This window comes from Narcine bancroftii, chromosome 5 (genome assembly GCF_036971445.1).
Source record: "Narcine bancroftii isolate sNarBan1 chromosome 5, sNarBan1.hap1, whole genome shotgun sequence".
NCBI classification, from domain to species: Eukaryota; Metazoa; Chordata; class Chondrichthyes; order Torpediniformes; family Narcinidae; genus Narcine; species Narcine bancroftii.
In genome coordinates, this window is record NC_091473.1 from 20,981,260 (window position 1) to 21,008,624 (window position 27,365).

A 27,365-nucleotide genomic window follows, 5' to 3' on the forward strand; every position below is an offset into this window, starting at 1 on the left:
AGAGATGGATCATTCATTTGACAGTACTGACAATTGGAAATGTTTTTCATACAGATGTTCTAGTCTTTGAGAATTCATTGAGAATAAATCTGTTAAAGGAACTTCCCACTCTTAGCTGAGGTTCTCAGTGTGCTGAATATCAGAACTTCGATCTCATCTTTTGGTTGAGCCCGATACCAGATTGGCATCGCATTTTCAGGTACTTCTGCTAATGCTCATGGCAAGTTCTTATGCATTTCTCATCAAACCAAGGCTTCTCTCATTCAATAGAAATGGCAATCAAGGGGAATATTCCATTCCAAGAGATTATGGCTGAAAGCAAGTAGCTGTAGCTGATAAATTCCAGCACCAAATGGACACTTGAGTTGCTGAGTAAGTGCTCAACTTATTCATTTAGCACAAATGCATTGATAGGTTAAGCTAAGGAAGGTGGCCTTGCTGCAATAACAGAACTTGTTTGATCAAGGAATGGGGAAAAGGCTTTCCAACCAATCATTTTCCAACAAGTCGATCGATAAAGACCAGATCAAGTGAGTCCATGGCTCTTTATTTCTCTCATTTTCTGCCACAGACAGTATCCTTCAAGACTCATTCAGCTCAATCAGCCACAGTGTTAATTGCACTCAGTTTGTACAATCTGCACCTTTACCATCCTCAGGACTTCCTCTGTATGATTTGTCAAGGAGAAATATTGATTCATCAGTGTACAGAGGTAATGATCAGTGGGACTTTGTGCCTGGACTTGAGGACTTCCAAGGCTATTACATGCAAATAATTTACACCTGGCCCTCTGCATCAGCAAAGTCGCTGCAAAATCTGAAGAGCATATTATTGGTCAGAACCTCTAGATTATTTGTTTAATTTCATGACCATTTGTTATTCCTTCCTCCACAACATTACATGTCACCAGTTAAACAAGGTAGTCTACAGATGCTAGGGTCGAATGCAATAGACAAATGTGCTGGAAAAACTCAGCAGGTCAAGGAGCATCGTGAGTCTCTCCAGCATGTTTCTGCATTGCATTTCATGTCCCCAATTCTCAATCCCCCAACCCTTTCATTAAAACTCAAAGCCAGCCATTATCTGACATATAATGATGAACTGTAAGAGAATCTTTCCAGCAAGATGCATTTTGCAGATACATTCAAAGCATCCTCACTCAGGAATCAATTACTTCAATGGCTGACATCTCTAATTCTCTCCTTACTTCCCAGTTCCCATCCTGCAAATGATAGAAATATTACTGCTCATTCAGACAGTCAGAATCACAAACTGTGTGAAACAGCTTCATAACTTTTTGTACAATTTCAAATTTAACAACGACAAAGTCTCTTCCAATTTCCCTGATAATTCACATCTTCTCTTTTCCAAATAAATATTAAACTTTCTTTTAAAACCTCTTTATATATGAAAATTTATGATTAATGCATCATCAGTTGTTCTACTGGAAACTGGAAGGGAAGCCAACATCCTGAACAAAGATGCAACCCTCTTACCTGATATCATCCTCATTGGCAAAAACGATTATGCCACGAACATCAGGTGTATCCAAAAGGCGTTTGATGATTTTATCATAGTCTCCTCTTCTGGACTCCAATGGAATTTTCACGGACTGAGCAATGCAAATCCCACCTAGGAGATGTTGGGGGGGGAAAGTCCATGTGAATACAACAAAAACTATGCAATCAAAATCAAAATGGTTCTTGTTTTCTTCTGTCAAACATTTAGTCTTGGTGCTATATTATAGACTAACGAATCAGTTCTGTTCAATTGAATTTATTTTCCTTTTCATGGCTATGCTTTGCAACCAAATATACATGGATTTTTTTAAAAAAACTCAAGAGCTCCTTTTAAAGAAGATCTCACAAAGAGCCATTTTCAGAATATTTCACAAAATCTTGAGGAATGGATTAAGCAAAACCTTTAAGACCTTTTGTCATAATAGAAACATTAAACATTAGCATAGCAGTTAGTGCAATGCTGTTATAGTGACAATGACCAAGGTTCGAATCCAGTGCTGTCGGTAAGGAATTTGTATGTTTTTCCCGCGCCTGTGTGGGTTTTTTCCTGTTTCCCCACACATTTCAAAATGTACAGGAGATGTAGGTTAATTGGGTGTAATTCGGTGGCATTTGCTCGTGGGGCGAAAGGACCTGTTACTGTGCTGTATGTCTAAATTTAAACCAGCACAAAGCTACTTTGTTTGAGGGAGATGCCTGCTCCAGCAGACTCAATCATTCCCATGGCCCTATGGTACCATGTAGAGGAAAATAGTTTTGCAGTATCCTCTAATATTTCTTTCAAACTGAGCATTTAAAGTAAACAAGAGCAGTTTGGTGGACAACATTTAAAGAAATACTCTCTAGTGCCATGAATGAAAGTAAATGTTGAATGGCAAATGCTCTTGGGCAGGACTGTGACAGATTGGAGAACATTAGAAACTTGGATAACAAGAACTGGTCATTCAGCTCAAAGCATCGAAACTTTGAAGAAGTTCTCCAGAGCACTGAATATTTCTCGCTTTCAAGTACATACTTGTTTTCTTGACACAAGGGACTATGAAATCTATTTTCATGACCTTTTCATCCCAGCAACCATCTCTGTGCCTTAGAATTGAAAGACTAAGAAGTAGAGGCAAGAGTCTTTACTTTCTCAGTAGCTTGGAAGGTTTGGTATGACATTGGAAGCCATAGCAAATTTCTACAAATGTGTGGTGATGTGTGCTGACCAGCTGCATTATGATCTGTTAAGGGGACACAAATGACCCCAAGCAAAAAGCTCTGCAAAAGGTCGTGGACATAGACCATGATATCTCAGATAAAACATCACTCACCATCGAGAACTTCTACAGGGAACACTGTTGTCAGAGAGTGGCAGCAATCACTGAGGAGCCACACCACCCAGCACATGCTCTGTTCTCGCTGTTACCATCAGGAAAGAGGTATAGGTGCCAGAAGACTCACATCACCAGGTTCAGGAACAGCTGATATCCCTCCACCAACAGACTTCTCAACAACAAATTCGATCAAGGACTTATTTAAGGACTCTTACCTTTGTGCGTTATTATTTTTCTTTTCTCTATATTGCACAGTCATTTTGTTTACTTTTCTTTATTTGTTTACATGTACATTGAGTCAGTTTTTCTCACACTGCCAATAAGTAGTAACTCTGCCGCGCCACAGGAAAAGGAATCTCAGGAGTGTATGTGATGTCACTTATGTACTCTGACAATAAATCTGAAAACTTTCTTCAGGTTTGACACCTAGAACATCACAATGCTGGTGCTGAGTCAAACCTTGGTCTGCAGAAGCCCAGAATGTCTGCCCTGCCAACGTTTAAAAAATTCCACTTTTAAAATTGCTGAATGCTACCAGAGTGTTTTCTTTACAGTGCTAGTCGAGTACAATGTTAGATTATAACTCAAGCATTCGAATACAAAAACCTGCACATGAACTTGGGATAATCCCCACTTGAACATCATGATTAATAATACACAGCCACTTTAAGTACAGATAAACTAATTATGCAGTTCAATTCCAAAGTTAACAATATTTTAACTGCAATCCTGACAACCCACACTCTGTTGCTGTGACTTGCCATCTCCTTTTTCATGTTCAAGCCATCTCTAAAATATTTAATTGACAGCAGCTAGTAGCAAATGTGCCCATCAGAGATTTAAATAACAAGAGCTTTCTGAGATAGTTATACATTGCCTTTTAAATATTAAAACAGAAGCACAGTGGCATAATTCAGAAATCAATGAAGACCAGCCAGAGGTCATGTGGGCAATCCAGCATTTGTGGAAGAACCTCCCATCTGCCACAAACCATCACCCTTGCCTTAACCCATTCTCTCTCCCAACACTAAGTTCCAAATTTAAAAGTCATACCTTTTTTTTCTCTCATGCTCAAAACTTCCAATCTCTTTGCCCATCAACATGCCACACATGGCTCTATTATTGATTGCCTCATGGCAACCCTATCCTATTTTTAAGGGGGAGGGTCACACAGAGGGCAAGAGAAGGGGCAATAATGAAGAAAGGAAGGAGGAAGGAGCAGTTGCAACTGAAGAAAGGAAACACCAAATTTTTCACCAAGGATCAATAAATATGACCGAAAACTTCACAGGGCATTCGCCTAAAAGACTGCCACAACTGCAATGAGTGTCCATCCTGACCTTTTATGTTTAGCCTGGACATTTTCTATGAATTCACTGTCATCTTGGCTGGGGTACATCTGCTAAAAAATTTGGCAGGAGCTACCAATTTTTTCTCATCAATCACTGCTGTCCGCGAAACTACTGGTGTGTCTGATCATCTCCTTCACACATGATTAAATGTTCACTGAAACTCATCAAAACTGCAAAGTCATCGAGATGTCCCAGATGGCCTCCTGACCCACATGCCTTCAGCAATCACTCCAGTGCATTTAATGAAGTGATTGTGTCCAGAAACAGAGTAAAATTGAAGTGATTTTCAACATCAAAAGTGCTTTGGTGAACAGGTATATTAGAATAGATGCAAGAGCCACAGCTCAACTTCATTCGGCATTGGTCCATCTGAATCTGCTTGAGATTTTCAAGGACCAACATAGACCTGGATGATAATTCAGTCTCAATGCAAAGCAGTATCAAAACTTATGAGCTTTAACATGTTACTGCCAATTGAACATCCACATGGATCGACAATGTTATTGTTGCTATGGGAACAGACTGCTTTCGGGTCATCAAACCATATGGTGAAATAATTCTCATTTTTCTAATCTGGGCATCAACCCAGATTTAAGGGGGAATTTAGATAAACCATTCTTAACCTTTTTTTTTCAGCTATGCCCCCCTCCCCAGGACTCTGCTATAAGTTTATAGCCCCCCCCCCCCCCACCCCCGCCCCTTCCTTGTGAAGCAGTCAAGTTTTGGTTTCTTCTGTACATTTCTCATGTAAAAGTAGAAGAGTACACAAGCTCAGTGACAGGCTACGTCAGCAAGTGCATTGAGGATGTCACTGAGATCAAATCCTTCACAACCAGGGCTAACCGGAAACCACGGTTGGATGCTGAGGTCTGGGCTCTTTTCAGAGCTCATGATGCTGTCTTCAGGACAGAGGATAGGATGGCACTAAGATTAGCCAGGGCTGAGATCTCCCATGCAATCCGAAAGTCAAAGCGATGGTACACACAGAAGATCCACAGGCAGCTGTGCGATACCGCTGACACGAGGGGCATGTGGCATGGGATCAAGACATCAATCTTGCGAGGCAAGAATGAATGATGCTTCTCTTCCAGACAGACTAAACACCTTCTATGCATGGTTTGATGAGAAGAACAGGATGACACTAAATAAATCTCCATGTGACCCCCTAATTAATGGGCCCTTGCCGAGCCAAGGCCAAGGTGAGGAGAATCCTATCCAAGGTGAATCCATACAAGTTACAGGGCCAGACAACATATATGGTCAGGTAATGAAGGACTGTGGGAAACAGTTGATGGAAATCTTCATGGACATCTTCAACACCTCACTACAGCAATCCATCATTTCCACATGGTTCAAAACAGTCAACATTATTCCAATACACAAGAGGGAGACAATAACTACTACCCTGTGGCAGTGACCTCCAAAATGATGAAATGCTTCGAGCATCTAGGGATGTAACACATCAAAGCACACCTCCCAGAGACATTGGACCCACTTCAATGAACCTACAAAAGAAACTGCTCAACAGATAATGCTATAGCATTATCACTTCACTCCATCCAACCCCAGCTGGAGAATGACGCCTATTATGCCAAGCTAATGTTCATTGTCCTCAGCTTGGTGTTTAATACGATCATTCCCCAGAGGCTGGTGGAGAAGCTGTCCTCACTGGGATTCAACACCCCTCTCTGTAACTAGATCCTGGACTTCCTAACAGAAAGACCTCAGTCTGTCTGGTTGATAGCAGGGCATCAAGCACTGTCACATCTCAGGGCTGTATCCTCAGCCTGCTCCTTTTCATGCTACTCACCCATGACTGGATCACCAGATACAGCACCAACAGTGTCATCAACTTTGCAGGTGACACCACAGTAGTTGGTCTTATCAGCAGCAATGATGAGTTGCACTACAGAGAAGAGGTGGAAAATCACGTGAAATGGTGCGAAAGTAACGACCAGAGTCTCAACATGGACAAGACGAAGGAGATGATCATGGACATCAGGAAGACCAGGAATGACCTCCCTCCACTACACGTCAACAACTGTAGTAGAGAGTGGAGAAAACCAAGTTCCTTGGAGTTCACTTAACTAGTGATCTATTGTGGACACTCAACATCTCCTCACTTCTCAGGAAAGCACAACAGCGACTGCACTTCCTGAGAAGACTGAAGCATGCAAGTCCACCGGCCACCATTATGTCAACCTTCTAGAGGAGAGCGTCCTTGTCAGCTGCATCAGTGTTGAACATTTGCTGCAGAGAAATGGATCAGAGGTCAGTCCACAGGCCCATAGTGTGGAAGAGAGGATGACAGGAATGTCTCTCCCCACCACCCTCCAAACGGTGTGATCTACTGAGATGGTTGTCCAAAGAAGATGCACAAAATTATTGAGGACCCTTTCCACCCTGCACAGAGCACCTTTCAGCTGCTCCCATTGGGAAGAGATACAGGAGTCTCAGAGAAAGCACCACCAGGCTGAGGAACACCAGTAAGAAACCATCTGAGAATCTCATACCTACAAAAATAATATTTATTTCTGTATTTATTTGTATAGATGAAACACTTGTCTTACATATGTATTGTTTGTCTGTGTTTATGTCTGATTGTGTGTCTGCATATTTTGCACAGAGGACCGGAGAAAGTTGTTTTATCGGGTTATACTTGTACAATTAGAATATAATAAACTTGATTTGACTCTCCTACCAACCACAGAATTGTTGCGTTAAGTGAAAAGAAAACCTATTTACACAGGTGAGGGGGGGTGCGCCTAGATACCAGCATTACAAAACCAACCATGTGTTACTTTCATAACGAACATCACAATATTTTGAGTGAGCAATTTAAAAAACATCACTGGGTCAAGTGCAACTGACCTTAATATTCTGATGCTATCTGATCTATTGCTTCAAATGATTTTGGTTCCTTTTATTTCAGATTTCTAATATCTGCAAACATTTACTTTTGTTTCCTTGGTTTAAGACCAATTGCTTACTCGTGGAGCAAAACACAAAAGTCTGCAGAGGCTGTGACTGCAGTAAAAACACAAAAATGCTGGGGAAATTCAGCAGGCCACACCGCATCAATAGGAAGTAAAGAAATTGTAGTAACTTCCTTGAAATTGCTAGGAGTCTAAATTAGGTGATTATCAGTGATGCATTTCCAATCATTTCTAACACAAATCCTTTATTCTGAACACCAGCACATTTAATGAGGCCTGTAAGATATTAAACTGAACTTAGCTGGAATGGGAGGGTTGTAAAGTACTCAAGGACATGGGAGGGGGGGGGGGGAGTTGTCAGAAGTGGAGTCCTATAGGCTAAATTGGAATGAGGTCAATGTCAGCTGGAGGATCATAATTAAAAGCCCTTTCTGTGGTCTAGTCAGCCAATGGGGGAAAATATCCAATGGAAAAACAGTGGGTCAGGGAGCATTTGTGGAGGAAAATGGGTCAGGACCATTCACCTGTAGTCTCATATTCCTTGAAAATCCAAACTTGCAATCTCTTTGCCAGATTGTAATTTGTAACTACAAAGGACATGAATTGCTTATAATTAACTAAAAACCTCAGAATTCTCTGGCTGTGTCCAACTATAAAGGGAATACAGTGATTGTTGCAAGTGGGTGAGCAGAGCATAAAATGCCACGACTGTAATGGTCAATAAGACAGAGCTTGAATTCCACATGAACTGTCAGTCAAATTACCAAAAGAGTTATTGATGTGTCACTACAAGTGGGAGAATTGTGTTTAAAATCCTCACAAATATATATTTGACTGAACACAGTGGTGTCACTAGGGTTGGTGTCATCCAGTATGGTAACTCATGGTGTCACCTCGACCTTAGATTATATTAATCTAAGGTCATTAATGACAAAATTCTTTTTAAAAATCTTTCTACATTGAATTACAATATTACAATATTATTAGTAACTGAGCAGGAGCCTTTTTTTTATTTTTTCTCCTTCTTTTCCTTTAATTACTACTTCATTCTCAAAAAAAAAATTGATATAGGTTCACAAATACTAATGACCACAATATTGGAGTTAAAACACCAGAACATTTGACAAAAGCAGCAACTATAAAAACACCAGCAGCTTCGAAAACAACAATGCGTGTTGTAGCGCCTGCAGACGAAAGAGTCATTGTAATTGGGTAATAATGACAGCTCTGACTGGAGCGCATTAGAAAGTTCAAAAAGTAAATTAGCATCGAGCTTTAACCTTGTAGGTACATTGATGCATGAAACTGGGCTTACGAAAATGTTTTTGTTCTTAGAACTAACTATAGGGATACTTTAATGAAAAATAATAAATTTCTGCTGAAACTACACAAAAAGTTAATAGACAGTCATTTTGGTGTCACCCCCTCTGAGGGTGTCACCCTCTGCATTCCACAGCCCCCTAATGATGCCAGTGACTGAGCATTTTCAAATAAAAGAAAGTACAGTCCTTCCTATTCAGATTCAATCTCAGACTAGAATGCGCATATTCAAAATGCATTCCAAAATACATAATACAATTCAGAGGCTTTTATCTATAAAATATGTCCTTTAAGGTTTTTTTATAATTTTGAGAGAAAATTAATTTTGGTCATGCAAGCCTGCACCTCAAAATACTTATAGCAAAGTTTGTGAGCTTAGTTTATATTTTCCTTAAAGTTCTGAGAGCCATCAGTTATTGTCAATTTAAGAGTATTCTTATCTTGAGTAGCATCACCTCACTGAAGATATTATGTTCTGAGTGGTCTATTCTGTGAGCCCCATGTTGTAACATTTCACTCCTAACACAAAGTTTACTATGACCAATGCAAAATCCAATGATCCCATTGCCATCAATACAAAATGAATCATCCAACATGAGCAATGACTGTCATGAATTCAATCATACTTGGCTTTTCTTTCTTAACACAATGGGAGTTCAGTAACCCACATGCTTTGGTGAATGAGTCTCAATGTTGGGCACAAAGAATTGTGCTGAAGGGCAGCTCTTTGTCTCGTCGCTTCAAAGTTATAACTAAGCTGACTTGTTGGATCTCTAAACACTGAGTATTATTTTCGAGTCACCCATCAGATTTCTTTTAAATGCCTTGAAAAATATAATTAATCCTTGTCTGTAAAGTGATTGACAATTATAAATTTGGGTTTGTGGGAGGTTGGGGTTGATGGAGGAAAAAGGAGCATATAAGAGATACCCTCAAACTTATTCTGAGGAATTTCTAAATGCAATGGTAACATGACAAAGGAAAACATGAGGACACTCACTTATGCCAAACAAAGACACACAACTGTTCAGAGTTCTAGAGCCAAAACGCTTTTTGCATGCCATCTGATTTCCCCCAATGTGAGAACATTTGGATTTATACTGGTGTGAGCTCACTGAGTTGCAGTTTGGGGGAAATTTATGCTACAGGTTCACCTTGGACCTATCCATAGGCATTTGCAACAAAAGTTAGAAAACCATGGTTTCTAGCCTTACACCAAACAGACAGTGGATGTTAACAAATGGTAAGATATGAAAACAACCAGTAATTAAATGGAAAGCAGTATAATCTCTGAACCACTGTTCCCAAAGTGCACAAATTACCAACTATTTTAGATAAGTTATAGCATAGTCTGTTCCGTGAAAAGTGCATTTCCAATATGACAAAAGGGAATGGCTGAGAGGAAAATACCTTTGAAATTAAAAAGGTCACCTGGAACGCAACCTTTAAAGGTCACCTGGAACGCAATCTTTCAATACTGTCCTGTTATGTCTCTGTGTTACAGAAGAGATTTTACTTACTAATGCCTTCCACAACCTCGGGAAGATGTTCACATACACATATACATACAACCCACAGTGGTGCAAAACAGTTACTACAATAAAAAGGGTGCATTCTTATGTGATAAAGATAAAGAAAAATTTAGTGTTTTTTATCACTTTCTTTCCAGTGCAACGTAAGTAACTGAACTTGTACACTAGTTTATTTACACAACTAGTTTTAAATATTTCTTATTGATGGCACACTAATGGCAGTGTGTTCCTTCGCCATCTTGTGGATTTGGCTGCATCTGTTGGCCTCTGTGTTGCTGGTACACGTGTAGGTGATGTAGTTTGTTGTGCTTCACCTGACAACTGCTGTGTTGATGTTTCAGTATTAGTGATTGTGGTCTCTTCACTTGATTCCTCAGTTGAAACTGGTGTTTCAGGCTTTGTTGGTATTAAAGCTTTTTGTTTCTTCACATTTTGTGTTGGCCGGATGTGAATTCTGTTCCTCCTCAGCTGATTGCCAGTGTCTGTCTCCATAATGTATGATCTTGGTGTCTCAGCTTCTCTGATGACCTTTGCTGGGTCCATGTTTTCAACATCGGCTCTTGAATACGCACATGCTGCCCTCTGAAGAGTTCAGGCAATGTTTGTGCATGTTTGTTATAATGCTGGTGTCCTTCTTCTTGCATGTCAGCCAGTCTTCTTCTGGTTTCCTCGTGGTCTTCTGGAAGGTGTATTTTGCTTGGCAGAGTTGTTTTATGTCTCCTGCCATTTAGAAGTTCTGCCAGGGACTTCATGTCAGCCCTTAAAGGTGTTGCTCGTAATGATAGGCATGGGTCTTCTTTTGTTTCTCAACACTTAACTAGTGTGTGTTTCACAGTTTGAACTTGTCTTTCAATGAACCCATGACCTTTGGGGTAGTATGGGGATGATGTGTGATAACAAACCCATACTCTGTAGCCAGCTTTCTGAATTCTTGTGTTCCATTGTCACATATTATTTGCTCAGGTATTCCTTATTCAGCAAGGAGCGCTCTCATTTCTGAGGTGATAGTTGATGCTCTCAGGTCTTTCACCCTTTTGACAAATGGAAACTTAGAGTAGTAACAGGCTACTATTAAATACCACTCTTGATTCTCGGTGAACAAGTCTGCTCCCACTGTGTGCCATGGCCTGACAGGTACTTCATGAAAATTATTTCCTCTTTTTGTTGTGTTTGTCTGTTGATTCTTTTGGACATCTTCGTCATCTGGATCTCATAATTGTCAGAGATCAACAGCTACTCCCGGCAGCTATCCAGGTCTAGAATTGCTTGCCTATCTGCATCTACCATGTAGAATGTACAGAGGATGTTCTTTCTCTTAAGGCAGCCATTGATCTTTGCTCTCCCTAGCTGCTTGGTTATGGGTCAACCAAAGGTCATTAATGTGACATTTGCTGTTTCCAATGCACTATATTTTGGATACCCTTTTATTATGTTCTCTGGAAACATCTGGCAGTAGAGTCTGAGCAGAAGGACGTTTCTTTGTGATCCAGTATCCAGCTTCATCTTTAAGTTAAATATCATCGGCTTGTTCTGGATTGTCCCCTGTATTTGGATCCTTGTGTGCAACTCACTTCCTTCTTTCATCTCACCCAACATCTCATGAAACTGTATGGATTCCATGTCCAGTATCTGGGTGTCGGAGTCCTCACTGATGCTTCCTTTTATGTAGTGGATCTTCATCTTGTCTTTTTTCTTCACTGGTATTACTGTTTTCTTCATACCGACTTGCACATCTTCACCCAGTGGTTTGCTTTACCACAGGCTCTATATTCAGAACCGTATGTGGGGTGTTTGTTTCAGTCATCGAAGGGACATTGTCACTGAACTTTCTGCAGGTCTTAGGGATTTCCACTTTTCAGATTATGTTCTTTATAGCATCAACCCTTCCTTCTCTTTGCTGTGGGTGGGTCTGCATAGATAGGGATTTAATTTGCGTCCTTGTGGCTTCAAAGTCTCTGGCTCTGTCTATAGCTTCAGCCAGCTTCAAGCTATCCTTCCCTATAAGAAACGTTTACACTTCGAGATGGGCACTCCCCCATATTAGTTGATCAACTAATCTTTCCTCTATATCCTTAAATCTGCATTTTGCAGCAACAAAATTTAGTCTAGTGAGGAAGTTATCGACGGGTTCATCAGTCTCTTGGATTAAGCCTTGAAATTCATAACGTTTAATTCTGTGATTAGACCTGGGTTCAAGGTGAGAAGCAAACTTTGCTAATATCTGCTCTGGATCATTTTTCTCCACCTCTAGAAGCTCCCAGCTATTAAATAAGTCAAGGCCTCACTTCCCCATCCAGAGAAGTATATAACTGACCTTCTTCTCTGCTGTTGCATTTTTAAAATAGTTTTTAAATGCTATATTGCACTTCTGATGAAACTTTTTACATGATTCAACAATGTGTTCAGCCTCCCAGTCCATCATTGAGTGAACTGCTGTTGCTCCAGCCATTTTTTTTTTCAGTAATGTTTTCTCTCTTCTTCTCCTTCATATTTCAGTGACTTGCAATCAATTGTATGGCTTTATTCTTGTTCTCTTATACAGCTTCCACCATGTTCTATCTCTGCATTACTTGGGAGGTTTCTTAAATAACTTAGAGATGCAAGGTTCAAATAACAGAAGAGATTTCATTTACTGATGTCTTCCACCATCTCAGGAAGGTGTTCATATAGGGCCCAATGTGGAGCACTACAGTTATAACTGAGAAGGTGTATTCTTACGTGATTACAAAATAGTTCATATTATCCCCTCAAATCACACATGTCTGATGGACAAAATCAATGTGTTATGTGGAATATTCCTGAGCTTCAAGGAGTAGACACAGGAGTAGATTGTGCAGCTAATCAATATCAGATTTTTATTTTTTTTAATTTTTCACACTATAAACCACATTGATCAAGATACATACATTTTCCTTTTCAAATATATACAGTGTCACTTTCTCCCCCCCCTCCCTTTTCCCATCCCACCCTCCCTACCTCCCCTCCTATTCATTTAAAGTTCAGAATCTAAGATACATTAAACTCGTCAAACAATGTTGTCACTCAATAAAAATAAACAAGAAATTCCACTGAATCAATTCTTTTCATTCTCTTCTTCTGTCATTTTAGGTGGTAGATGTCCCCAGTAGGTTTTCTCTATTATGTTTCATGTATGGCTCCCATATTTGTTCAAATATTGTAATATTATTTCTTAAATTATATGTTATTTTTTCTAATGGAATACATTTATGCATTTCTATATACCATTGTTGTATTCTCAAGTTATCTTCTAATTTCCAGGCTAACATAATACATTTTTTTGCTACAGCTAGGGCTATCCTAACAAATCTTTTTTGTGCACCATCCAAATCAAGTCCAAATTCTTTGTTTTTTATGTTACTTAGGAGGAAGATCTCTGGGTTTTTTGGTATATTGCTTTTTGTGATTTTATTTAATATCTGGTTTAGATCTTCACAAATTTTTTTCACTTTCTCACATGTCCAGATTGCATGAATTGTTGTTCCCATTTCCTTTTTACATCGAAAACATCTGTCAGATACTGTTGGGTCCCATTTATTTAACTTTTGAGGTGTAATATATAGCCTGTGTATCCAGTTATATTGTATCATACGTAACCTCGTATTTATTGTATTTGTCATAGTTCCTGAGCATAACTTCTCCCATGTTTCCTTCTTTATCTTTATGTTTAGATCTTGTTCCCATTTTTGTTTAGTTTTACCATTTGTTTCCTCATTCTCCTTTTCTTGTAGTTTAATATAAATTTTTTGATTATCATTGTGTCTGTAATCACATATTCAAAATTACTTCCCTCTGGTAACCTCAGACTGTTTCCCAATTTGTCCTTCAAGTAGGATTTCAGGTGGCAGTATGCCAACACTGTATCGTGAGTTATATTATATTTATCCTTCATTTGTTTAAAGGATAATAATTTATTTCCTGAAAAGCAATTTTCTATTCTTTTGATCCCTTTTTTCTCCCATTCTCTAAAGGAAAGGTTATCTATGGTAAAACGGATTAGCTGATTTTGCGTCAGTATTAGTTTTGGTAGTTGGTAATTTGTTTTATTCCTTACTACATGAATCTTCTTCCAAATATTGAGCAGATGATGTAATACTGAAGAATTCCTACGTTGTACCAATTTTTCATCCCATTTATATAATATATGTTCGGGTATCTTCTCCCCTATTTTATCTAGTTCTAATCTAGTCCAATCTGGCTTTTTCCTTTTTTGATAAAAATCTGATAGGTATCTTAATTGTGCGGCTCGATAATAATTTTTAAAGTTTGGCAGTTGTAAGCCTCCTTGTTTATATTATTCTGTTAATTTATCTAGTGCTATCCTCGGTTTCCCCCCTCTCCATAAAAATTTCCTTATTATTTTCTTTAACTCCTTGAAGAATTTCTCTGTCAGGTGTATTGGCAATGCCTGAAATAGGTATTGTATCCTTGGGAAAATGTTCATTTTAATACAGTTTATCCTTCCTATTAGTGTTAGTGGTAAGTCTTTCCAATGCTCTAAGTTGTCCTGTAATTTTTTCATTAGTGGATAATAATTGAGTTTATATAGATGGCTGAGGTTTTTATTTATTTGTATACCTAGGTATCGTATTGCTTGCATTTGCCATCTGAATGGTGATTCTTTCTTAAATTTTGAGAAATCCGCAATATTCATTGGCATTGCTTCACTTTTATTTGCGTTAATCTTGTATCCCGACACTTCTCCATATTCCTTCAATTTCTTATGTAATTCTTTTATTGAATCAATATCAGATCTTGAAGCATGTTGTCACCTGCCCCCTTATCTTAGGTTCTGAAACTATATATTAAAAAATCTGTTAGTTACAGGCCAAAATATATTCAATGACTAAAAGTCATAGCCTTCTGAAGCAAAGAATTCCAAAAGTTCATCATCTACAATACAAAGTCATATTTGTATTTCAGACTGTATCTCCTAGCTCTAGATTCTCCATGCTGAATTTTGACATCTCTGTCAGCCTGTTGTATAATCTTATTTGCTTCATTGAGATCGCTTCTTGTTCTTCTAAATTGTACTGAGTATGGGCCAACCTTAATCTATCTTTCCTTACAGGATAATCCCCTCATACGAGAATGTAACTTAAAGCAAGTATATCCTCCCCTGAAAACACACAATACTCAAAATAAAAAAAATTGTGTCCAAGCTCTGTACATCTTCAACAAGACATTCTAACTATTGTACTGCAGTACCAATAAAATAAAGACCTTTCATTTTTAATATTCTGTGCTAATAATAAGCCAGGACATTCAGAGTGCTCTCAGGTGGTACTTTGCTTAGCAAGGTCTCAGTTTACAACTATTTTTGGAGATGAATAGCAATTTGCATTGCTGTCTTTCATTCACAGTATGGCTGATGTAATTTACTGAAAGACTACACTCTTAATGATCCTGGGGTGCATTATTTTGGGAAAATCATTTAGCTTAATTGCTTTTCTGTTCTTTGGTAGCTTCAAGTCCCATAATGAAGAACTTTGTGAGCCCAAGTTAACCATTACACCAGTCAGATCTCCAAGAGCACAAGAAGAGGTAAACAAACTATTCACATTGCAGATATATTTAATTCAGTGTTGCCATGGAAGTTAATTACAGCATTTTTAAAAAAGTGTATGTATGAGTTTCCACTGTTGTTTCTATGTCGGTCAAGGATCAATTATATCTTGTGGGACTTGAATTGTGTTGACAAGAGGAAATGACAAGAGGAGAACCTAGTTTTATTTACTACCTCTTAAGATCTCAGGACATCCCATACTTCTTTGGAAGTAACGAAGTGCTGCTGAATTGTATTTACAGATGAACCAATGTGGCTCCAAATTTCCTCACAGCAAGTTTCCATGAACAGTAATGGAAATAATCAGTAAATCACCAATAACCTGGCACCCTTGGGATTCTGGTGGTATGAGATAAACAGGTTTTCCAGAATCTACTCCTAATTCTATCTTGAAATACTTTTAATTCACTTTTTTTTTTGTGGTGGGTAACCAAGGACCAGAAGCTTCTCATGAATATTATGAGTTTAAAGCACCAGGAAGAAGAATGCAGTGTTTAAGGGAAGTGGGTATGAAAAGCATTGAGAAAATAGTGAAAAATAAATTACACTCAACAAATTGCTTCACATTCAGAACACCAGAAAATAGATGTCTGGACTATAATGATACTACTGAGGAGGTCATGCCAAACTATTAGAATGCAAAAAATTTAATCCTAGATTATTGGAATTTCACTATAATTTTTGGTAATGTATGTTGATTTAAGAATAAATATTCACTCGGACACCAGTGATATCTCCAGTCAAAATCTAGCCAACCAAAATCTTTGTGCTCAAAGCATTCAAATTAAGCCCAGAACTTTGGAATTGAGAGATGAGGTAACTGAAGCTGACAGTATCTCCTCACTAAAGGGCAGCAATGAGCCCATTAAATTCTCACTATAAACCAGTAGCTCCTGTGGTCATTTCTGAAGCACAAGCCCAAAAGTCCCAATGGTCTGGATGAAACAAAAATTGTGCACACATTGAAATCAGTTGCACAGCTTTGTAAGGTTGTCCAACTGATCATTTTAATAAGTATTTGTACAGGTCTACTTGTCAGTTAACAGAGGTTCACATTAAATCTGGATCATCCACAATTCTATTGTTTAGTCAGCCTATAAATGCTCATGGTGATAATTTCCTGTTTGAAATAACACAGCCTTTATTTAATCTTTGAAGATGTATCTTATTGCAATTAACAAGACATAATCAAGCCATTACATTATATGACTTGGACAGTAGTTATCTTGCTCCATCCTTTATACCTGGGTCATAAAATTCTAGTCCATCACTTCACTGGTGAAGTGTTCTACTTTTAGATGATGTATTAAACTGAATTTTTTTCTGCTCACAGCACAAGATCAAGAGAGTCATCTCTGGTATACTGGACAGTATTTTTCGCATCAATCGACAGCACTAAAAGAAAAAGTGTATATACATGTATATACTTGTGTAATAGTAGAGTTTTTTGGACCAATTTATCAGGTTAAGTTTTGGGGGATTGACTTTTATCCAACTCTAATTCTCACCATGGTCAGTATCTGCGTTCTTCAAGGCATTGGAAGCTTGGATGGCTAGCATGGGACGTCAGGAGCTCAGATGGGTGGGTGACCAGGGTCTAGAAGAGAGTCTGTGGCCAGAGCATTGGGAACTCAAATGGGTTGATGGACAGGGCCAAGGAGAGAGTTTGTGGCCAAGGCATGGAGAGCTCTGGTGGGTGGGCGACCAGCCACGGTAACAGTCCGTGGATGGAGTGTTGGGAGCTATGGCCGGCAGGTGGGGTGAGGATGCACGGTTGGGGTATCAGGTCCTCAATCGGGCAGGTGGGACTTCGGGAGCTTTGTTGGGCAGACAGTTTGGGCATTGGGAGCTCAAATGGGCAGACAGTTGTAGTGTCGGGAGCTCGGATGGTCTGAGGCGAAGGTTGGCGCTCAGGGCATCTGGAGCTCAGATGGACAGAAAGTGAAGGCCAAAAATAAGGGGGTCAATTTTTATATGGGACATACGGAAAACACACAATTTTGGGGCCAATAAAAGGGGGGGGGGGGGGTCGACTATTACACAGGATCGACTAATACACGAGTAGAGACAGTACATTGTGATTTTTGTTACTTGAGAGAGTATGCGTGTAATGAGCAAATTTTCTCCTACACTTTCTACAATGAAACATTGGTTCCACTTCAAAATTACTTCATCAACTTAAAATGCTTTAGGTTGCCGAGAAGCCATGAAACCGGCTTCATAACAATGAAACTCTTCTTTCCATGGAGGATGATGAAATCAAATGTATTAAAATTACTTCGGTCCCCAATCGCTCTTCTCATACAGATTTTTAAAAATACTTAACAAAATTTAGCCTGCCTTGGAAATTCTCCATATCTTTCCCCATGATGTAAGAGGTTTGACAAAGAAATGGCAGTGATCAAGTGAATGTAGTTCAGAAATGCATCCTTCCATACAGTGCTAGTGGTTTCCATACATTTAATCAAACTGGGCAATACAAATTCACAAGCTTGAAGAGGAATTATCCAACAGCAAGAACACAATGCTGAGCATCATATGCAGAGAACATTATGGTTCAAGCAGATTTATCCATGCTAGTGACTGAAAAGTTTGTGGCATTCATGGATGTTCATTTCAGATTTCTGACCATTTATTCTGAAAATATGTCAGGTAAGTAGCTAGTGATCTTAAAGTGAAATGCCAGTAATAGGGAGAACATCCCCTACACCTGGTTGAGAAGCAGCAGCAGAGGAAATGACCCCAGGGTCGGTGGCCATGATGGTGGACCAGCGAAGGGCTCTGCAGCTGAGGACACACGCAGACAGCGAGCTGCTGGTGACTTGTGGGCCAGGAGCCCACAAGTTGTGGGATGCTGGCAACTTGAGGACGCGGACTTGCGCCAGTTGGCAGACTGCTGGAGCTAGCTCACGGAAGCCGAAAGTCAGGGCTGGGATTGAGAGGATGCTGAGGGCAAGGAGGGCTCCCAAAGGGCCCTGGGCGTTGAAGGCTTTCTCATCATTTCAGAGGATTGGGCCTGGCTCAGGTTGATGATGGTTTGAACCTAACTGGAGTCTTGTGCAGCTTCAGAGGGTGTGGGAGTGCTGGAGATGAATCCTTAGACATTTGGTGTGTCTAGGGAACTCTTTTGTTTCAATTTCTCTGATTTGTAAAGGGTGCCGGACAATGCTAGTGGTAAATCTTATGGCAGACTAAAGGCAATTTTGTGTAATATTACATTTCTGTTTTATTACATGCCAATACATAGCATTTGATCTGATATATGCCAATTTCTCACTGGGTATCAGTCTGGAGGAGGGAAACCTTAAAATATCCAGTATCATAAAGAATTCACAGAGCCCATATGTGGATTAGACCTGACTAAAACTTTGTAGCTTCAGTTCTCAAACTGCAATAACACAGTAAGCATTTCAGGTACAACCATTTGCAAGTGTCCAGGATGCAAAATATAACTGGAATATCCAGGAATTGATCCAAATATTATTTAAAATAACCAGCTATTGAATCCAATTAGACAGTGGTCCCAAGTTAATAACACAATTATATATCACAGTATGAAGTTAATGACTTCTTTACACTGTGGATATAACACCGCAGATAAGGATATGGATTATTTCTTGCATTGCCCAGAAAATAAACCTAATTATAACTCAGCACCCAATTACATGTACCCTCTGTAGAGCACGTTAAAAGAACCAAATTCTGTACTATCACATTCTCAAAAACCTCACAATGCACGTTAATGAAGACAATGACAACCAACTTAAATTAAAGACCAAGATCAATTAATTATACCCCAGACAACATTTCTTTAACATTTCATATCAAGAGCACAAACAGTATGGAAATGTTCAAAAATCTTCTTCTGACCCTGAATCCCAACAGCCCCTCCCAACATCCACCCACCGACATGTACGGAATGACACCTACTTCACTAACACCCACCGGCCAATACCTACTGGCTCAACAACCACTGACATATCCCACCCACACCCATTGACCCAACCACCTCATCTGACATCAACCAACCAAACAAGCACTGACATACCCTGCCTGACACCCACCAATCCACCATACGCTGCCTTACACCCACTGCCCATCAGCCAGACACACCTGGCCGGCTTCCACCCACTTGACACCCACTCATCTGACACCAACCCAGCCGATGCCCTCTGCCCAACACCCACCCACTCGACACCCACTTACAGCCACAATTCACCTGACACCCCAGCTAACGCCCACTGAGCCGATATGCCCGACTCCCACCAACCTGACACCCATCCACTATCCCTGATCCAACACTCAAGATTCCTTTTTGTCATGTAATAAAAAGAGTGAAATATTGCAGAATTTGCATTCTTCTGCAATAAGGCAGACAGATTTACCATTGGTAGAAATTTCCTGAAGTGCCTCTTACTGTCAAAAAGAAAGAGAGTGCTCTCGGAGTCACTGAGTGTCTATAGATTCCCCTCCAATGCTGCCACAGACCCTGCAGCCACACAGAGTCCAGTCCAAATGATTAGCAGCCCGAGCTCCAGATCTGAACCTCCAACACAATCAGGAAACCTTCAGCACCCTCTCGCATCCCGGTTCCAAAACCTGACACCACTTCAGCCACTCCTGAGCCAGTCTCCAGCAGTTCACAGCCTGGTGTGAATCCCTCGAACGCAGTCACCAGTCCAAAAACAACTCAAAACCTAACTTCTCCTGACCTCCCAACCCCATCCACAGACCCAACTCCTGACACCAGCTGATGAATTCGCATCTCCCGACATCACCAACAATTCCCAGCAACTCTTTCTGGTGTCCAGGTACCAACTCAGCCACTGCGTACCTCATGAAACCAAGCACCTTGCCCAATAATACCCTCACAAAGAGCAGCATGCGCTATTCAGCCAGCTGAATGAATCCCTCCACATTCCCTAATATTCAGCAAATGCAGGGATACCTTGTATAACACAGTTAATACATTCCAAACAAGTTCAGTGCTATAGAAAACTGCACTATTCAAAGCATTATTAAAATGTACTTTAATGTAATATGTTCCAATCCAATATTTATTCTTTTAGATTGATCACACCAACAATCCTTTTAATTATGTTTGAGACTAAAGGGTTTTTGTTAGCACTAACACAGGAACAGCAATAGACAATTCATCAGACAATGAAAAATTCAAAATAATAGTTTATATTAAACTATTAATAACATAACATTTCTTACTTAACTCTAAACTTAACCCCACTATGTACAAGTGTGTGGATACACTGAAAAGTCAATCTTTAAAAGTTCAGCATCATTTTAGTCTTGCTTGAAGTTCTTCAATTCTCAGTTCAGAAATAATTATAAAGCCCTTTTAAACATTGTATATTTAGGCCTCTTTTACTCACAATTATATTTTCCACATGAAAAACCTGCCCTCTTCTTAAAGACACCAAATGTGGCTATTTTCTTTCCATAATGAATTCACAAACTCAGACAAGGGATAAACAAATGTGGTTATCTTCGTCCACGATGAAGTATAAAGGGTTAAACAAAGTGGCCAAAGACAAAAATAGACCTAGTAGAATTCTGCCCTTCTTTCCAAAGAGACAGCAAAGTGGTCTTCATTAATTCAAAAGCGCCTTCTTCTTCTAAGAGTTCTTCTTTGGCTTGGCTTCACAGATGAAGATTTATGGAGGGGTATGTCCACGTCTGCTGCAGGCTCGTTGGTGACTGACAAGTCCGATGCGGGACAGGCAGGCACGGTTGCAGCGGTTGCAAGGGAAAATTGGTGGGTTGGGGTTGGGTGTTGGGTTTTTCCTCCTTTGTCTTTTGTCAGTGAGGTGGGCTCTGCGGTCTTCTTCAAAGGAGGTTGCTGCCCACCGAACTGTGAGGCGCCAAGATGCACGGTTGGAGGCGAGATCAGCCCACTGACGGTGGTCAATGTGGCAGGCACCAAGAGATTTCTTTAAGCAATCCTTGTACCTCTTCTTTAGTGCACTTCTGTCTCGGTGGCCAGTGGAGAGCTCGCCATAGAACACGATCTTGGGAAGGCAATGGTTTTCCATTCTGGAGACGTGACCCACACAGCGCAGTTGGGTCTTCTATGAGTAACACCCAACAAACAGCACCAATTCTGGTCACTGTAACTCAACCCTGTCTTTCACAGTTTCAACCCCTGTATGTCACAGCATTTTGACTTCTGTGAACTCCAATCTGAACTCTTCCAAAATTGAAAACAAAATGTCTGAATTCAATAATATATTTCACCAAATTATCATCACCGAGGTGAGTCCCAATTCTCGGAAACCACATGACCTTCAGTTTTATTTCTACCAAAATTTTGCTCCTTTTTCAAAACCATTCCCTATCCATAACAACCTCTGACCTCATCTCTGTTCAAGAGGCTTTGATTAAAAACAGATGACTTCCTCAACAGTTCTTGAATAATTAAGACCCACTTGAAATCCATTAGCTCTGTTTGTCTAAAACACATCTGAATTCCTTGAATGAACTCTCTTCTCTGAAAACAACGGTTCTCTATAAGTGTGCTGTGACCTGTGTATGACCCAGGACCAACCCACAGCAAACTTGCTAAGAACACAGATACAATATTTTAACTCTATAACTTACTTTACTAAGACATTTTATAAAATAAATATAGTTTAACATTAAATTAAAGGTTAACACTAATCTGTTACCTTGAGATTTCTTTTTCCTGTAGGCGAGGCAGAATTACCACTAATTGGTAGTGTAAAATAATAAACTGTACACAGTGTGTATCTTACCTAGATTTTTACCCAGAACTCTTTCGCAAATATGTGTAGAAAATATTTAAAAGGGATATATAAAACTGAAAAATGGCAATAAGTGAACACTGTTTATTTAAGAAAATATTTATCTCATGTAGTTTCCATTTCTTTAGTTTTTTTTTCATGATGCATATCTTTATAACCTCGAATAGAATTTTGCAATTCTTGCCAAACTCTAATGTTTCTCTCGATATTTGGTTCTCCATCCATAAGGTAATCACAACCATCGGTGATTTTTCTAATAAACGTTGATAATTCCTCGAAGGTGAATTCGTTCATTGGCTGGTAATGGAATCTTCAGATTTTTATGATGGTAAATGATCCCACCAGTGGAGAATTATTATACAATGGGGACAGGTGGGTAGAAGACCTTTGTCTTGCGCACATTGAATGAGCTGGCGATGGCTTGGATCTCAGCCTTCAAATCATTACAGATGCCAGCATCACTATGTGCTGCAGCTAGACAAATGAGGCTAGAGTGACCTTGGTTCTTGAGTGTAGTTACTGTTGGTTGAACTGTTTTCCACTCATTCTGAAGATGACCTCCAAACTCACTAGAAGATTGTTGGAGATGAGGTGTAGTGCTGTGGGGAGAAACTTTGAAATTAATGTTGGGACAATGGTGGAGTCCTGTTCGACGTCCATCTTCATCAAGGTTGACTCCACCGTAGACCTGTTAGTTCGGGTCATGGATTGCACACCACTGTAATGCAAACGTAGATGGAGATGAATTTCTGTGGGCAACTGAATGCTTCACTATCCCTCCAAACTGATGGAATTTAAAGGCTTTATTAAGATGTAAAAAGGCTTCATGATCTCTCTCTTTCCATAGAGGGTCAGGAACTGCTGATTTTAGGCTCCCTGGTTGAAAGCGAATTTGGATACAGCATGATGAGTCATTGGACCTGCTGATACTGTCTGCTCGGCACCTGAAGTACACCGTCTGGCCCTTGGCCGTCGACACCTGGAGACACGCACACCAGCGGCTGCAGGTCAAAGCTGAGAGACAGGCTGGTCAGCAGCAGCCAGCACAGGTGGCAAACCCAGTACAGTAATTGTTGTCCAGGTGCAGCACGGCCCAGCTGCGCACTGGCGGCAGTGCGGTCTCTTCCAGCATGGCCAGCTCCCTTAGCTTATACTGCTGCCGAAGGTTCTGCTCCTGCAGGGAGTTGATGCCCAGATAATGTAGCCAGAGTATGGCCAGGTTGTGCAGGAAGGACAGGGATTCAGCCGAAATGGAGGCGAGGCAGGTTGAAAAATTATATGTAAGTAACCCTGATTTAGCACGACCCTGCTTTTTTCACGATGACATTTTGTGGACCCAAATGATCATGTTATAATAGGGATTCACTATAGATTGTGTTTGTGGTCTCCAACAGGAGTAGGAGCAGTTCCCTGCTCATGCAGTGTGAAAAATCCCTGGAGAAACTCAGCAGGTTACATAGCATTTATTGGAAGTAAAAGGGTAACCAATGTTTTGGGATTGAGTCCTCCTGTATAGCATTTTTTTGTCTTTAACGTATTGGTTGCTCTTTTGTGTGATGTCATTATTTGAAGTATTTACCAGCACAAGTAAAGTCAGTGGCTGCCTGCATTTCTCAGAAGCCAGCTATGTTGGCAAATCCTAGTGCCTGGCAAGTACCCGAGATGATTAGAGAACACAGAGTAAATGAACCATAAGGAACAGTGATCACAATATTATTGAGTTAAATTTTAAATTTAAAAAGGAAAAACTAAAATCGGATGAGTCAGTATTTCAGTGGAGTATAGGGAAGTACAGTGACATGAGAGAGGAGTGGGCCAAAGTAGATTGGAAAGAGCCACTAGTAGGAAAGTCAGCAGAGCAGAAAAGGATGGAGTTTCTGCAAGAAATGGGGAAGGTGTAAGATACATACTAAAAATGAGTAAATATTCATGTGGAAAATTTTCACAACTGTTTCAGACAAGAGAAGTCAAAGCCAATGTGAATGAAAATGTGAAGCCATACTAGGAAGCAAAAATTAGTGGGAAGATAGAGGATTGGGAAGTTTTTTTTTAATTGCAGAAGGTAGCTAAAAAAACTCGGAGGGAAAAGATGAAATATAAAAGTAGGCTAGCAAATAATATCAAAAAGAATACAAAAAGTTTCTTCAAGAAAATTTTTAAAATTGAAAGCGAGGTTAGGGTAGATGGAAGTCCACTAGAAAATGATGCAGGAGAAATAACAAGATGTCAGAAGAACAAAATGAATATTTTGCATCAGACTTCACTAATGTGGAAGACATTAACAGTGTGTCAGATGTTGAATGGCATCAGGGAAAGGAAGGGAATGCAGTTACTACTTCAAGGGAGAGAGTCCTCAGAATGCTGAATGGATGGATAAGTGTCCCTGACCAGATGGATTGCACCCTTGGGACCTGAAAGAGATAGCAATAGAGATTGTAGAGGCATTTGAAATAATCTTTCACGAATCACAATATTCTGACATGATCCTGGAGAACTGAAAAATCGCAAATGTCACCCCATTAATCAAGGAAGGGAGGGAGATGGGAGTTAGCTTGATGTCGGTGGTTGGGAAGATGTTGGAGTTGATTGGAAAGGATGAGTTATGGAAATGAAAGATTCATCATCTGAGGAGCATTTGAAAGCCTATGCCTGTATTAATTGGAATTTAAGAGAATGAGGAGGGATCTCATTGAAACATTCTGAATGTTGAAAGGTGTGGAAAAGTAGATATAGAAGGATTGTTTCCAATGGTGGAAGAGCTGACGACCAGATAGAAAAACCAGGATTCAAGGACTTCCATTTAGAATAGAAATGTGTCAGGATTCTTCAGCCAGAGGGTAGTAAATCTGAGGAATTTGTTGCCACAGGCAACCAGGTCATTGGGTGTATTCAAGACAGATATTGATGGGTTCTTGATTAGCCAGGACATCAAAGGTTATAAGGAGAAAGTCAGGCAGTGGGGGTGAATATGAAAATAGATCAGCTCATGATTATTTGGTGGGGCAGATGATGGCCCATTTCTGCTTCTATGTCTTATGAGCTATGTTCCTGTTCCTCAATGAAAACTAAATTGATGAAATCATCTCACTATGAATACAATGACTTCTTTGAAGCTGTGCAGCTGAAATATAAACAAGCACAAGAACCTTTACTGAATCCCCAATCACTGTGATACAAGCCCCTTCACTCATTCCAACCCATCCGCATCAATCCACACAATGCTTGTTCTTAACAGTTGTGTACAAAATGTTATTGCGACTGAAGATCCAAACTGGAACCTCACAACCAGAGTACACATACTGAGGGCTGGATTCAATCCAACTACAAGCCTAGTTTGTGCACAACTACAAAGGTAAAGCAAGGACAAATAACCAAAAACTGAAAAAAAATCTGATGTTTCTGCACCCTTGATACTGCCGAATTAACAGATTTTCTGGAATATTCAATGGTCCTCCCAATAATACCCAAAACATTACAAAGTAGTATGATTCATTTTCCAGTGAACCTGGTGAGTATGAGAGGGAGCGGCAAATACAGTATTCCATCTGCAAACCTCCTCATATTCTTCACTGCTATTCCAGATGCCAAGTCTAGACTTTGGCCGTGAATGCAGCTTTGATTCCCAGCTCTGGCTGAAGATCCTGCCTACAACCTGGACTGCTGGCTCACACTCTGAACTAATGCATTCATGAGATGTTGGGTCATCGGGGATGTGTTAATGTTGTGACTGACAGCCACTGCAGAGTGGGAGGGAAAGTAAATGATTGTTTCTCATACCATTTATCAAGGCAATAAATCATTGCATCTAAAGACCTAGAGCAGAATATGTTTTCCATTTACTTACTAAATATGAATGCGACTTGTCCCAAACAAACAATACTGGCAACCAAATGAATTCACAGCCCTTTTAATAAATGAAAATACAGAAATGTTACAGTGTAATTCAGTGCGACATACTATGGCAGAGCATCACAAATGCAATTGCTACACATAGGCAATGTTTTTGGAATATTGATAGGACAGAGATGGCCCATTTTTCCTGCCTTCAATTCTTACAATATTCTTTATTCATGCCATGCTTTAAAATACATTGATGAGTTTTGAAGGTAATAACTTTGACAAAGAAAAATGGATTGCCTTGGTAATGTAACCATGCAAATATGACTATTTGCATGATAATGACTTCCCTTTATAAATGTTACTTTGGCAATGTTTAATGTTGCTTTGGCAATAATAATGGGAAATGAGAGATGATGCCATCATTATGCTTATCCATATTTGTGAATTTAACGTCACTCGCCCCTTCTGCTGGAAGATTCTAGGACTGTCTTCCATTTCAAGCAGAAAAATTCCCAAACCCAACACTTTCAAAGGGTGACACCTGTGAAGAAATTCCAGTGCTTATTTCCAAACAGAATTTACATAAGTAGTCCAACTCGGTGCTTACAAACAGATGTTAATTGAGCAATACCCAGAACAAGCTTCTATTGAACTAAGTTGTTTGCGGCTATCACTCTGACGGAAAGTCAGCAGGCCTCCAGCCTTTATAATTTAAGTCCTGATGTATATTGACTTAAGAAAATGAAATGTGATAAAGGTTAATGATAAATTATAATTCCAAAGCTACAAGTGAGTAACTGGAGCTGGATTCATGTGCATCTATTTATGACAAACTGGATTCTCTCCAAGATAATAAAACAAAAGGATCCGAAAATGAAAAAAGCATTGATGTAGATACCAATATTCCAAAGTGTAACTTAGTAAATATATTCCTGAATAATATGGCAGGAATAGTCTGTCCTCCTCTACTAATGATATCTTAGAGCAAAGACCCAGGTTTTTTGACCCAGCATGTACATGCTGATCTTCAAGTAACCTCCAATATTTAAACCTATTTTTAAGCACTTTGCCCATAACCTCTGTGCCTTGACAATTCCCGTTACTTGTTAAAAGTAATGGGACCATCTCCACTGCCCTCCCACTTTCATCTCCACATGCCCCCTTCTCCCAACATTTATATGTTTGTCCT

General features: G+C 39.7%; 1 protein-coding gene across 1 annotated transcript in view; it reads right to left on the reverse strand.

The window, feature by feature from the left end:
- Positions 1 to 27,365, reverse strand: part of LOC138763184 (metabotropic glutamate receptor 7-like) — a 583,408-nt gene that overhangs the window by 436,135 nt on the left and 119,908 nt on the right. The window contains exon 2 of the mRNA XM_069936932.1: positions 1,497 to 1,632. Coding sequence (XP_069793033.1) covers positions 1,497 to 1,632 — 136 coding nt within the window. The remainder of the gene's footprint in view (positions 1 to 1,496; positions 1,633 to 27,365) is intronic.